This window comes from Trichosurus vulpecula, chromosome 7, assembly GCF_011100635.1.
Source record: "Trichosurus vulpecula isolate mTriVul1 chromosome 7, mTriVul1.pri, whole genome shotgun sequence".
Lineage (NCBI taxonomy): Eukaryota > Metazoa > Chordata > Mammalia > Diprotodontia > Phalangeridae > Trichosurus > Trichosurus vulpecula.
Window position 1 is genome coordinate 203,589,955 of NC_050579.1, and position 13,441 is coordinate 203,603,395.

Below are 13,441 nucleotides of genomic sequence, written 5' to 3' on the forward strand. Positions count from 1 at the left end.
AGGAAGGAAGGAAGGAAGGAAGGAAGGAAGGAAGGAAGGAAGGAAGGAAGGAAGGAAGGAAAGAAGGAAGGAAGGAAGGAAGGAAGGAAGAAAAACTTTCAACTATACTGTTTGCTTTAAAAGTGAGGAAACAAATTCTATTCTGTGTTTGAGCTTTTGATCTTGGGTTTAAATGACCTCTCTTTAGAGAGAAGTTCTAACTAGATAAATGTATTAAATTTTCTGCCACCTTAGTTATAATGAACATAAAAAGAAACATTTTAAACATAGGAAAACACACACATGCATACACACTGAAATAACCAGAATACATGAAAGTCCATTGCATCAGGTTTCCTCATATGTATACCTGAAATCCCTTCATTTCTTTCCATTTCTTATCTAGTTTCTAATTTTTCTTCAAAGCCCTTTCAAATTCCATCTCCCTCCAAGAAGTACTTTAGTCCTCAGTGACACCTTCCCATCCCTAAATCCCATCCCTAAGCACTTAGATACCACTTAGATTAACAATTAATTGTTCTCTAATTGCTGCCCAATATTTATTTCTGTCTTCCCACCAAATTATAAACTCCCTCCTTGAGGAGAAGTAGAAGATAAAGGAATTATACTTCTTTTTATCTCATAATGCCAAGCACCATGATCAGTGCACAGTAGACATTCTCTTAATATTTATAGATCGAATATTTGAGCCCTGAAACAAAATGGCTCTGATTGAATTAGAACAGAACGTGAGCACAACTTTTTGGAGCTCGATGAACATCAGCTCTCACTCCATCAAATCACCAGCATTTATGTGAGAAGTTTCACAAAAGTCTACACATTTATCCTCATACCACCTCAAAACTCTAGACTGAAAAAAAAATAAACTAATTCATGTTGTTATAGGAGAAGAAGTTGCACATTTTGAAAAACCAAATGCAAATTGTTTAATTAAATACTTAATAGGTCAGCATCAATGACTAACTCTATCTTTACAGTTTCCTTCTCTTGTGCAAAATTTAGCTGGCTGTAGTTATAACATGTTACAAGCTTATAACATTTTCTAAAAATCTCAGCCATTTTTACCTGAAGGGTGACATGTTTTTCATACTTCATAGTTAAACATTCACATAGCACTTTAATGTTTGCAAAGCATCGTACAAGTATTATCTCATTTCATTCCCACAAGAACCCTGAGAGGTAGGTGCTATTGTTCCCAATTTACAGATGAGGAAACTGAGGCAGACAGAAGTTGCCCATGAACACAAAACTCACAAGAGCCTAAGGTCAGATTTTAATAATGGCAACAATAACAATAATAATAATAAAATACCCTTGGAGGTAGTTGCTATTATTATGTTCATTTTACTGATGGGGAAACTGAGGCAGATAACAGTTAAGTGACTTGCCCAGTGTCACACAGCTAGTGCCTGATGCCATCTGATTCTAAGTCCTATCCACTGTGCCACCTAGATGCCAATTTAGAAGATTTAGAAGAGATCCTTGTTAAACATTCCTATTACTCATTAAAAATGCTTCTTAAATACTTGAAGTACGAAGTTACTTAAAACATTGTTCCATTACAGAAACCTCAAGGCTATCTGTTGTATTTGGAATATTAAACATATCCTGGAATTTCTTCATTTGTCCTTTTTAGTTCCAAAAGTATTCGATAACCAGAGAAAGGAACAATGGGCTAGTCCTCTGACATCTGCCCTTGAATATATGTATAATGATTTACATCCTCGGTGAAATTGTAAAATAAGGAAGTAAAGACCCAAATAAAGACCTACCTGGTGCACACATTCACAGTCAAATGATTGATATCCTCCTTATTATCTTTTACAGCAACATCTAAGTCAAAGGCTTCTTGACTTTGGATGGATCTGCGCCTTCTAGAAGACTCTGAATTTTTCACATTGTAAACAACATTGAGCTGCAGCAAATAAAAGAATGTTATAACCAGCCATCAAGAATTACCAGCATGTTTGCTAAATATTTGGTCATAAGACTCTCTTTAACACTGAGTCAAGATTTGGAAATAATCCGCAAAGTGGAAAAAATTACTTTTATAGCCCTATAAAGAAACGTAGCATGAAATAATGGATAGACCATTGGATTTAAAGTATGGAAGACTTAGCTTCAAATCCTACCTCTGACTCTTAATAGTTATGTAATGGCAAGCTAGTCACTTAATCTCTTTGAGTCTTAGGCAACTATTTTCTAAGACATCTCCTAATAATTAAGAGATGTCTTGTGATCTTCCTGAACAGTTTTCACTCTTACAAAATCACATATCACTGGTATATTACCTAAAGAAATGCTGTTAAAAGAGTAATTGTATCTGTCAAGTCTATCAATAAGCATTTATTAAGCATTGATTATGTGTCAGGTAGGGCAGCTAGGTGGTGCAGTAGATAGAGTGCCAGGCCTGGAGTTGGGTCAACCTAAGTTCAAATTCGGTCTCAAACACTTACTAGCTTAGCTGTGGGACCCTGGGCAAGTCAACCCTGTTTGCCTTATTTTCCTCTGCCTCCATGAGCCGGAGAAGGAAATGGCAAACCATTCCAGTATCTTTGCCGAGAAAACCCCAAATGGGGTCACAAAATTTCAGATAAACTGAAACTACTGAACAATAACATGTTGCCTTACTCTGTCTCTTACTCATCTGCCCAGTCACAAGGCCTTACGAGATTATCTTGAGGTTTATTCCCCATAGTTGGAGGTTTTACTACCTTTAAGAGCTTGGTGTTAGTTGCAAACATGAAAGCTTTCATGATGCTCGCTTGCCTGGTGAATGTTAAGTGAAATAAATCCTTGAGAGAAGACTTCATTATTTACACCCCTCTGTCATGACTAGTTCTCATCTTATCCCTATTTTTGACTTCCAATCTCAAAAGCAGTTCTTTATTCGTGACAGGGGAATGCTTACTGCCCCAGTCTTCCCACCCAATTATGATTCCATTTCTGTGTATGTGCTTGTGTGTCGGGGGGGGGGGGGGAGGGTAAAGGTATAGAGGGTGGAGTTAAAATAGCCTTCAGCACAGAGCTATGTCCAAGACTTAAGTCTAAATAAATTATATTCATTGATTCTTCCTGGTGTACCTACTTAGTGACCCCCATCAAATAACACCAGGAAATTAATCGGAAGTGATTTCTCATTCGAAAAACTAAGCTGACCCCTTTGAATGTTCAGTGACCCCTCCACTTGGTTTTTTTTTAATATTTCACCAGTTTGATGGGAACAGAAGTGGCATTTTCAGGAGATTTTGCAATTTTCTTTATCCTCTGCTTCAAGTTCAACCCTGTGAGGCCAAGGAGAACAAGGCTAGTCCTTCAGACTCAAGGAGGATGTGAGAACTGTCTTCAAGCATTTGAAAGGCTGTCATGTGGAAGAGGAATGAAGCCAATTTTCTGTTTAGACCCAGAGGGTAAAACCAGGAGCAAAAGGTAGAAGTTGCCAAAAAGCAAATTTAAGTCTGATGAAAAGAAAACCTTACAAATCATTAAATCTGTCTCTGTGAGAGGTACCTCAAGAGGTAATGGGGGAATCCTCAAGCAGAGTATAGAGGACCACTTGTCAGGGGTGCTACAATGGTGTTTGTCAGATGTGGATTGTACCTCGTGGCACCGAGGTCCCTTACGTATAAAATTCAATTAATTCTTCCACCCCATCCCTTCTTATAAAAATTTAGCTAAAAATGTATCCAGCCCTACTTCCATGCCTTGCACTATTACTTAGCAAAGTGTTCATTTGTAGTTATAATAAACATTAATAGAATAAAAACTCTATAAATAAAGAGGTAATTGGGCAGCTAGGTGGCGCAGTGAGTAGAGCACCGGACTTGGAGTCAGGAGGACCTGAGTTCAAATCCAGCCTCAGACACTTGACATATGTACTAGCTGTGTGACCTTGGGCAAGTCACTTAACCCCAATTGCCCTGCCAAAAAAAATAAAGAGGTAATAATGATAATGAATATTATAAATGATAAGTGATAAATTCACATTTTAACAAATTAGTAATAAATTTAATATAAGTAATTAAATAAGTAATAAACTTAAATTAAATAAATCTAAGTAATAAAATAAGTAATAATTAATAATAGGCAATAAGCATTAATGGGTTCATAAATATTAATAATCTGTAAACATTCATAGGTTAATATTCATGTGGATAGTTTTATAATTTTGCTCTCAAAATCTTTGAAAACCTGAATAAAAGGAGTTAGGATTCAATGCTTTCCATATACTTCTACTTTATTGATTAGATTTGGGATATTCTGTGTATTTGCTGCTATAGACTCTCATACACCTGACCTGTGCATCCAAATATAACAGATATGAAAAAGTCCCCAATGTCTTTCTTGGTCATAATAGCCTCTTAACTATCTCCTTTTTCTCTGCTTATTTTATATAATAATTATTAAGGTATCATACTCATTCCCCAGTTGTCTTCTTTCCTTTGATGGATTTAAAGAATAAACATCTTTTTGTTTTGCGACATTCCCAATCTGCAATATTTCTTTTTGGGGGGGGGGAGCAGGGCAATTGGGTTTAAGTGACTTGCCCAAGGTCACACAGCTAGTACATGTGTCAAATGTCTGAGGCTGGATTTGATCTCAGGTCCTCCTGACTCCAGGGCCAGTGCTCTACTCACTGCACCACCTAGTTGCCCCAATCTGCAATATTTCTAGTTGTTTCTGACCTGTCATATTTGGTGGATTTCCCATTTCTTATTTTTTCAATCCCATTTTTAAAAGAGACATTTCCCTATTACAATGTAAGCTCCATGAGGGCAGGTATAGTCTTTCCCATCTTTGTCTCTTCCCCAGTAGCTGGCACAGTACTTCTTATTGTATATTAAATACATGCTTCTTGAATTCCCTTTGACAGCCTCTTAGATTTTGTCAGCAGGGAATGTGGGATATTCTATGAATTTACGCATTTTTTTCAACCACCTTATCTTTTTTATACTTCAAACACATTTTCTTAGGCTTCTTATAAGATGTTTATATGTTCAGGTTTTGAGACTCCAGTTTTCCTATGAGTTATTTATTTTAATAATGATTCACTTCAAGTATTACTAATTAGTAATACTAATATCTATGTTTTGTTACAGTTTCTTCATCTAAAAAAAATTGAATAACCTATTAATGTATTCCTTCAGTTTTATTTTAACCACCAGAATGTTGAAATTAGTCATGTGGTATTCACTATAATATATTAGTTTACCTATGGATATTTGCTTTCTGTTTCAAATTTAGACTTTAATATACAGGTTAACCTTACTTTACAGGAATTCCTTCAAAATTATACATAAAATGAACATTTGCATATAGAATATTTTTCCCATTGATTCAACATTATAACTTCAGAGACATATTCCCACAGAGAATAAAACTGACCTCAATATATAGTGAAAATTACATATAAAAATCTTATTTAAATTACATATAAAAAATTGTCTCTGACACAAATTGTGCTATGTGACTCTGGACAAGTCATTTAATTGTCTTCATGGCCCAGGCAATTCTAAGACTGTAAATTGTAGAATATCTGCACCAACAAAATAAGTTTTATTACCTGGAGTTCCCCACATGATTTAATCACTTGGTCATACCTCTCACCCCCCGGGCCCACAAAAAAACAACTCAAAATATTACCACACATTATGAAACATTTACTTAAGAGAAAAAGCTAAAATGGACAGTATATAACTAAGATAAGTTACTCGAATGGACAATGAATCTTCATGAGGCTAAAATATTCCAAAAACACATGTATTTTCATACTAAAACAGGAAATAGGAAGTAACCATGTATTTAACATTTAATATCATCAAAAACTCCACTGGACTTTCATGCTGAAGTAGCCACTGTTTACTATTTCTCCAAGTAATCAGCAAAACTCCCAAACAGAAATATTTACAAATTTTAAAAATTACATTAAAAGCCATTTATAATTTTAACCAAGTTATAAAAATGAATCAATAAGATTGTCCAAGTTATCATTATAAGACCTTCCAAAGAATCATATTAGAACAGGGATATTTAACTAAACTTCTAATCATGCAGTTCCATGAATATGTTAGGTTCACCCTGGATTCTTAAATACTACCTCGGTAGAATGCCAGTAACAGCAGGTAATACAGCAAGCTGGAAAACCACTGAGTACAGGCCTGATGACAGATCCCAAGCCTGCCGTCCAAACTCCCATCTAACTAAATTAGAAAAGCATCACCTAAAAGGCTAACCACTGGTTGAAGAATTTTTTTCAACTCTATCAATTAACATTAATTAGGCATAGAGGAATGGATTCAGTTAGAGGACATATGCTCATCAAATAGTGATCAAACCATTGACCTAAAGAAATATAAACTTGACTACATACCTGACAGAAAGCAAATCCAAAACCACTTGCTGAAACAGTAACTGAAGTTGGCTGCTGGACAGCAAGCTGAATGAAGGGAAGAGAAAAAATAGTGAATGGATGACTATGGCCATATCATTTACTACACAGGAAAGCCCTAAAAGTTAATAATTAGTACTACCAGTAAGAGTACAAACAGTTCAGTATCATCTCTCTTTGTCAGTTTAAAAAAAAAGGATGCATAAGATATATCTTGTATATGTTGCGTATATATCATATATACATATGTGAATGAATATTTGTTGCTGTTGAGTTGTTTCAGCTGTGTCTAACTCTTCATGACCCCATTTGAGATTTTCTTGGCAAAGATTCTGGAATCATTTGCCATTTCCTTCTCTAGCTCATTTTCCAGATGAGGAAACTGAGGCAAACAGGGTTAAATGAGTCGCCCAGGCTCACACAGCTAATAAGTGCCTGAGACCAGATTTAAACTCAGGAAGATGAATCTTCCTGATTCTAGGCCTGGCACTCTATCCACTGTGCCACCTAGATGTCCACGAATGTGTATACCTACATATAAATTTATATGTACATTTATGAATGTATCCTCACATAGGACAGACACACTGAGAGCTGAATAACTAATCCTTAGCAAATGTACTTTCATGGACCCCTTTGGCAGTAAGGTGAAGCTTTTGCTATAGTAGTTTATTACCCATATCCATAATTAAAGAAAATACTAAATTTCAGTTAGAGGCTAAAGAAAATAAAGATGCGATTTTTTTCCCCATTTAAGGTCATGAACCCCAGGTTAAAAACCACTGATCGATCTAAAGCTCTCTGTAGCAGGTAGGAAAGAAGAATCATCCCCTCCACCAACCATCTTTGTGACGTCATTGGTCTTCTCTGAGAGCAAAGGACAAACAACAACAGGTCCTTTCCTAACTGTGACTTCTGGCTGCCATCCTCTTATTTCATTAAGTATAAGTAGAGGTAGAAAGGTAAATCAAGATCTCTGGTAATTGATATTCTTCATTTAAAGTTCCCACACAATCTGCTCTAGATAAAGCACAACCAGGGACTTTACCCTCCTGTTCCTGGACGGTGAGATGTCCCTCAAGCATGGCGACATAATTCACCTCACACTGGACTTCACTTCATCCCTCTTTTTCCTTTTCTCTCACTTATTTTCCAGGACCCTGAGGCTATTCTGCCTACTCCCAGGCCAAGGTACAAGACCGTGTTAGACTGGGAAGAAAAGGGCAGCATGAAAGCATCTGATGAAGCCAGAGTACAAAGAAAATATAATATGCTCCCTGAGGGCAGAGCTTTATTTATCGACTTGTTGGATCCCTAGTGCTTAACATTGTGCTTCATGAATAATAGTTGCTCAATATATGCTTGTTGGATTGTACTGGAAGGAATGGAGTGCTCTGTGACCTCCAGACAAAGAGTTCACTGCTGGTCTCCTTTGCCTCTCCTGGCTCACCTGCTTTCTTCTCTAGCCATGACCATCTCCTCACTTATTCTACTTCTCTTTCCTAGTCTGGTTTCCCAAACATTCACCCAATGGTGGGTGCTCATACTGCTTTTCTTTAATCCAGGGTCCTGGGTACGATACTCCATAGTTTCAACCCCTGTGTCCTATATTAACTTATCTGAAATCTGCTTATCTATTTCATGATTGTAACAAATGATAAATGAACAAAAGAGAGAATTACTCTGGCTAAAAGCATCATCTACAGAGTTTTAAATAATTTTCCACTGGACAAATATTCCTCATTGCCTACCTCTGCTGTTTGAAGAAGAAAGCGGTTTTCAGTGTCAATCAGAAACTCTGTTGGTGCTGTCACACTAGGCCCAGTTACTGCTACTCTCATCTCTGTCTGTCCAGTAGTGGTGAGAGCTGCAAATGTAGATAAGGCATGCAAGGCCACAATGGTATCCTGGTAGGGGAAAGGAAGAAACAGTTTATAGAGTAAAGACAAAACAGTTAAAGGATTCTCAATTTTTCCCAATAACTGAAGGCAATTCTTACGATTGAACTGTGAATCATTTTTTTTCCTGTCAAGAATAACAATTATTAGGGTGGTAAGACAATTCCTTCTAGAGGTATATTAGATGAGAAAAAAGCTCCGTAGCTGATTGGCTAGTTGTCTCCTGTAACATCAGAGGTGGGGAACCAATCAGGTACACCTGACTCAGACCCTGCCTTTCCCATTAAACAATGGACTCAGCTGTGTAGGAACAGCACTGAAGAACTAAGGAAGTGAGAGAGTGCCAGGAATAACTAGGAGCTTTTAATACGACTTGCTTATGCTGAAAATCCTAAGTCCTAAACAAAAAAGCATCTGTAAAGGACACAGACATGGAAAAGATAAACTGTGTATCAAGGCCAGCAGGAACAAATGTCTTATCAGAACTGAGAAGAAAATTCAATTTACCTTTAAAATGACACAAAATGTTGCTAACCATGTTATTATCATTTTTAAAAGTACAAAAGGACTTTAAGAATGGTTATTTTTTTTAAAAAAAAAAACCTTTTTCCCTCATCATAAAACCTTAATTTGTTTATTTTAAAGCCATACATAAACCAGTCAACCAGTTGATACATATTCTGTAAGAAACCAGATGTTAAATTTACCATATTGAAAGGAGGGAAATGTGAAAGTGGAAAAGAAACATGTAAACCTAATAAATACTTCCACTCATAAAGGATTTAAAATCCCCAATTTTGCTGAAAAAAAATCTTAAATTGGCATCTCAAAGCACGGAATCTTTATGTCCCATCAAATGTAGACATCATGTAACTATAAAATGATGAGACTTGTCTTCATACATGGCTTAGTGAAAACAATTTCCACTTCTTTATAATCATACAATTCCATAAAGCCCAGAATCCTATCAGAACAGCATGTAACAATTTTCCACAAAACAAAAAAGAAAATATTTTTCAGAAAAAGGCAATCAATAATTTATTAGCTCTAACCTGGGTAGAGGAATAACCTCCCAGCCTGTTTCTCTGCTTGCTTAACCACCTCATAATAGGCATCCCCTCTGCCATCCGATTTTGCAGGAAGTGTGACAATAACGCATAGGCTGCAACCTCAATGTCCAAGGAGCTTGGCTGCCAGGATTGAGAAAGTTTGGATACTGATGACTCCCAGAACTGCATGCCTCCTGCGACAGAACGAGAGCATCAAGATATACAGCAGTGGGTGAGAGCTGAATAATTAAGTCTATTTTCAACCGATGCATGTTAAAGAAAATGTAAATCAAACTATCTACCTCCAAATAGGGAGGTGATGGACCCAGAGTGCAGAATGAAGCATATTTTTTTGGACATGACTGATACAGGAATTTGTTTTGCATGATTATAGATATCTGTAATGGGTTTTGTTTTTCTTGCTTTCCCAATAAGTAGGACATAGGGAGGTGAGAGGGAGAGAATTCAGAACTAAAAATTAAATTAAATCAAATTTTTTTAAAAAGAGAACAGTATACATGGTCAGTGTGTTGGTTCATTTTAATGAACTGGTTCCTCCCACTCCTCACTTTTTTTTTAATCTTTGTTACAGGGGTAGGCTCATAAGGTAGGGAAAGAAGAAGGATATGTTCAGAAATGAAGATGATTTAAAGATAAAAGACATCAATTTTAAAAAAAGAAGAAGAAAGCAATGCATACCCATAGTGTTAATGTATTTCTGGTTAATTTAAAGATCTTTCCCATCCATTAATGGACCCAGGTGACATGCTTAAATCACATGGAAGCCTAAGTCACATGTGGAAGGAGGAATGGGTGGAACAGGAAGGGTGGAGTTGGTCAGAGTAGTTAGAGTCGTGGGAGAGAGAGGAAGCTGGCAAGCAGGCAGCTAGCTGTGAGTTTTTGTTTGTGGGAAGGCCCCAGCAGGGGGAAGGCTTTGGGATAGTGGTGCTCCTTGCTGTCATAATGTATATTAACTTCTTTGTTGCTATGATGGATTTGGTTTACAGGTGTTGGGATCTGGCTTTCTGGTGTCTGAATAAATGTTTTGGTTCTTTCTTCTATATAGAGAGTCTGTTATATTTTGCGATTCAGAACCATGCCAGCATATTCATAGTCGCTGTCGGCACTGTGAATATCATGGTGGTGATACAATATCCCAATCAAGAAAGTAAAGTACACAACTCATCTGGATATCCCTTCCAAAAAGTACTTTAGGAGTCAGGGTGAAGTAATGGAAAAAAGTCTAGACTGGGCATTCTGCAACCTGAGCTCTCCCACTTCTGTCATTAACTAGAGCTGCATGAAGTCAGACCAGTCATTTAACCCCTGCAAGTCTAAGTTTCTCCAAACAAAGAGGGAGGCCTAGATGATGGCTAAGAACTCTTATTCACTCTAAAATTCTGAAGGAATTAGCATGTTTCATTATTCAAAACTCATAGTAATAGAAGTTTAAATTATAGCCCCTGCCTCAGTAAAATTCTCCATGTGGTCCCAATCAGGTAGAATTCTCCTACAAATTCTTATGCCACATACCCTGGAGGGGGCAAGGTTCTCCCTGCTTGGGGTTTCTCTTCCCATCCACCTCCCAAGTACTGCGGGAACTACTTGAATAGCACCTACGTCAATCAATCGGTCAGTCATCCAGAGCTACATCCAGAGCCAAAGACAACCAAGTGAGTAGATCTTTCAGCTAGCAGAAAGAAGAAATAACAAGGATTCTTTCTGCTTGGATGGAAACATTTGAGACGCACCCTGCTATAACAGAAAGCCTACTGGACTTGGAGTTAGGAAGACTTGGGTTCAAAACCCACCACCAATATTTACTAGCTGAGTGACTGTGGAAAAGTTATCTAATCACTCTCGGCCTCAGTTTCCTCATCTATAAAATGGGGGAGGGGAGAGGGTTTGGACTTGATGGCCTCCAAGGTTCCTTCTAGCTTTTCACCTATAATCAATAGGCCAACAGCTAGGAGAGGGTCAAATGTACTAAATAAACAATAAATGTCTAGTTCCTCCCATATTTAAGCCCTCCCATTTAAGGAGAGTGCCCAAGGCAGCCAGTTCATCATTTCCCACCTGGCTGAATTCCCCTGGGCTTCCACATGCCTCACACGGGGTAACCTCTCCTTTTTAGCTTCTTTTGGTGTGTTGTCTTCCCCCATTAAATTGTAAGCTCCTTGAGAGCAGGGACTCTCTTTTGCCTTTCTTTCAATGTACAGTGCCTGGTGTATATAGGTGCTTAATAGACGTTTACTGCCTGACTCTTGCTGTCGCTGATAGCGATGATGATGATGCAATGTTTTGGGAAGTCTTACAAGTGTCTAACCACTTTATGAAACTATGCTTATTTGAAACTGGCAGAATTTAGAATTAGTAAGTATGGTGTTTCCACCATGATCCTTTGGATACATTCTGCCTGTAGATTGGTACTGAAATAATGTGTTTACATTTGATGATATTCTAGTTGAAAAAGGGTAGGTGAGCCTTCTGAAGTTACAGGAGGCATTGGGCAGTGTGGCCTAGTGGCTGTATAACAGAGTGGATAGACTCCGTGCCACCTTGCAGAAGAGACATTAAATACTCAAAATGGTAAAAGCGATTTTAACAATCTCAGCATAAATCAGCTTAAGAATCATTAAAGTAAGTGCCGTTGTTGTTGTATAGCCAATTAGTCATGTCCTACTCTTCATGACCCCAGTTAGGGTTTTCTTGGCAAAGATACTGGAATGGTTTGCCATTTCCTTCTCCAGATGACGAAACTGAGGCCAACAGGGTTAAGTGACTTACTCAAGGTCACACAGCTAGTAAGTGTCTGGGGCCAGATCTGAACTCACAAAGATGAGTCTTCCTGACTCCAGGCCTGGCACTCTGTTGACTGTGCCACCCAGTTGCCCCAAAGGTACCTTACAGGCCATCAAGTCCAAACCTCTCATTTTCTAATAATAATAACAGCTAGTAATTATATGGCACCTTAAGGTTTGAAAAACTCTTAATAATCTCATTTGATCCTCACAATCCTGGGAGGTAGGCGCTATTATGATTCCATTTTACAATTGTAGAAACTGAGGCACAAAAAGGTTAAGAGACTTGCCTAGGTTTACATAGCCAGTAACTAGCTGAGGGAAGATTTGAACCTAGGTCTTCGTGACTCCAGGTCCAGTGAACTAACCATTATGGCATGCTTCCTTTAAGTCAAAAAGTCCTTGGCGAGTCCCTTAATTTTCAATGCACTGAACACAGGCAGGTCTGCAACCTAGGGTTCCTACATTAAAAAAATCACAAGTCCAGACCAAAATAGAAAATAATTCCCTAAGTGATAAAAGAATACACTTACCTTCATGTTTTGCTCTCTGGTTCAACAGATCCAGAGCTGCTCTCCCTTCAGAACTTTCCACAGATGACAGCGCATAACTTATGAGAGCTAGAGTGTAGTTATCTGAGACACCTTCCCTGAACTGGGACTCCAAAAAGTTAACAGACGATCTCATATCCATGGAAGCCTAGATAGACATGGAGATACTAAAATGACCTGTTTATCACACTTAAATAACAAACCTTGATGAAACTTAGGTATCTGACACAGAATCATTTTAAAAGAGTCATAACTAACTTTGACAATGGCAAGTAATTAGACCTTGTCCGCCAAAGGAAGAAGGAATAAACAGTGAGATAATAGTAAACAGTGGATGTTAGTGTTTCTCCAACTAGCAATGTTGATCTGAAGTAAAAAATGGGTATGTGCCTGGGGAGAATAGCACATAATTCAATTTCAGGAATGAACGCTGTAATTCAGGAGAAAAAAATGATCTCACACGTAATGCAGTGGCAGGAACCTAGAAGGTGATCAAATGACTCCAGGCCCAGTGCTGTATCTACTGTACCAATTAGTTGCCCAATTATAAAAGTATCTTTTTATAAATAAGGAACTCATTAGCCGAAAAGCTGGGAAAATGTTTTTACCAAAGTAGATAGCTTTCATTTTAGAAAAAAAAACCTCTCCCTGTTAAATGATAACTTATTAATAGCATATCTTTCAATATTTGTATATGGTTTTTTTAAAGAATATAATTTACAGAACTTCTTCAGCTATTCCTGACACCAACCTA

The 13,441-nt window shown here is 37.5% G+C and overlaps 1 protein-coding gene across 3 annotated transcripts in view; it reads right to left on the reverse strand.

The window, feature by feature from the left end:
* Positions 1–13,441, reverse strand: part of CD109 (CD109 molecule) — a 170,645-nt gene that overhangs the window by 15,573 nt on the left and 141,631 nt on the right. For all 3 annotated transcript variants that reach the window (XM_036766846.1, XM_036766847.1, XM_036766845.1), the window contains 5 exons: positions 12,670–12,835; positions 9,339–9,529; positions 8,140–8,295; positions 6,371–6,436; positions 1,773–1,915 (listed from right to left, as the gene is read on the reverse strand). In XM_036766846.1, coding sequence (XP_036622741.1) covers positions 1,773–1,915; positions 6,371–6,436; positions 8,140–8,295; positions 9,339–9,529; positions 12,670–12,835 — 722 coding nt within the window. The remainder of the gene's footprint in view (positions 1–1,772; positions 1,916–6,370; positions 6,437–8,139; positions 8,296–9,338; positions 9,530–12,669; positions 12,836–13,441) is intronic.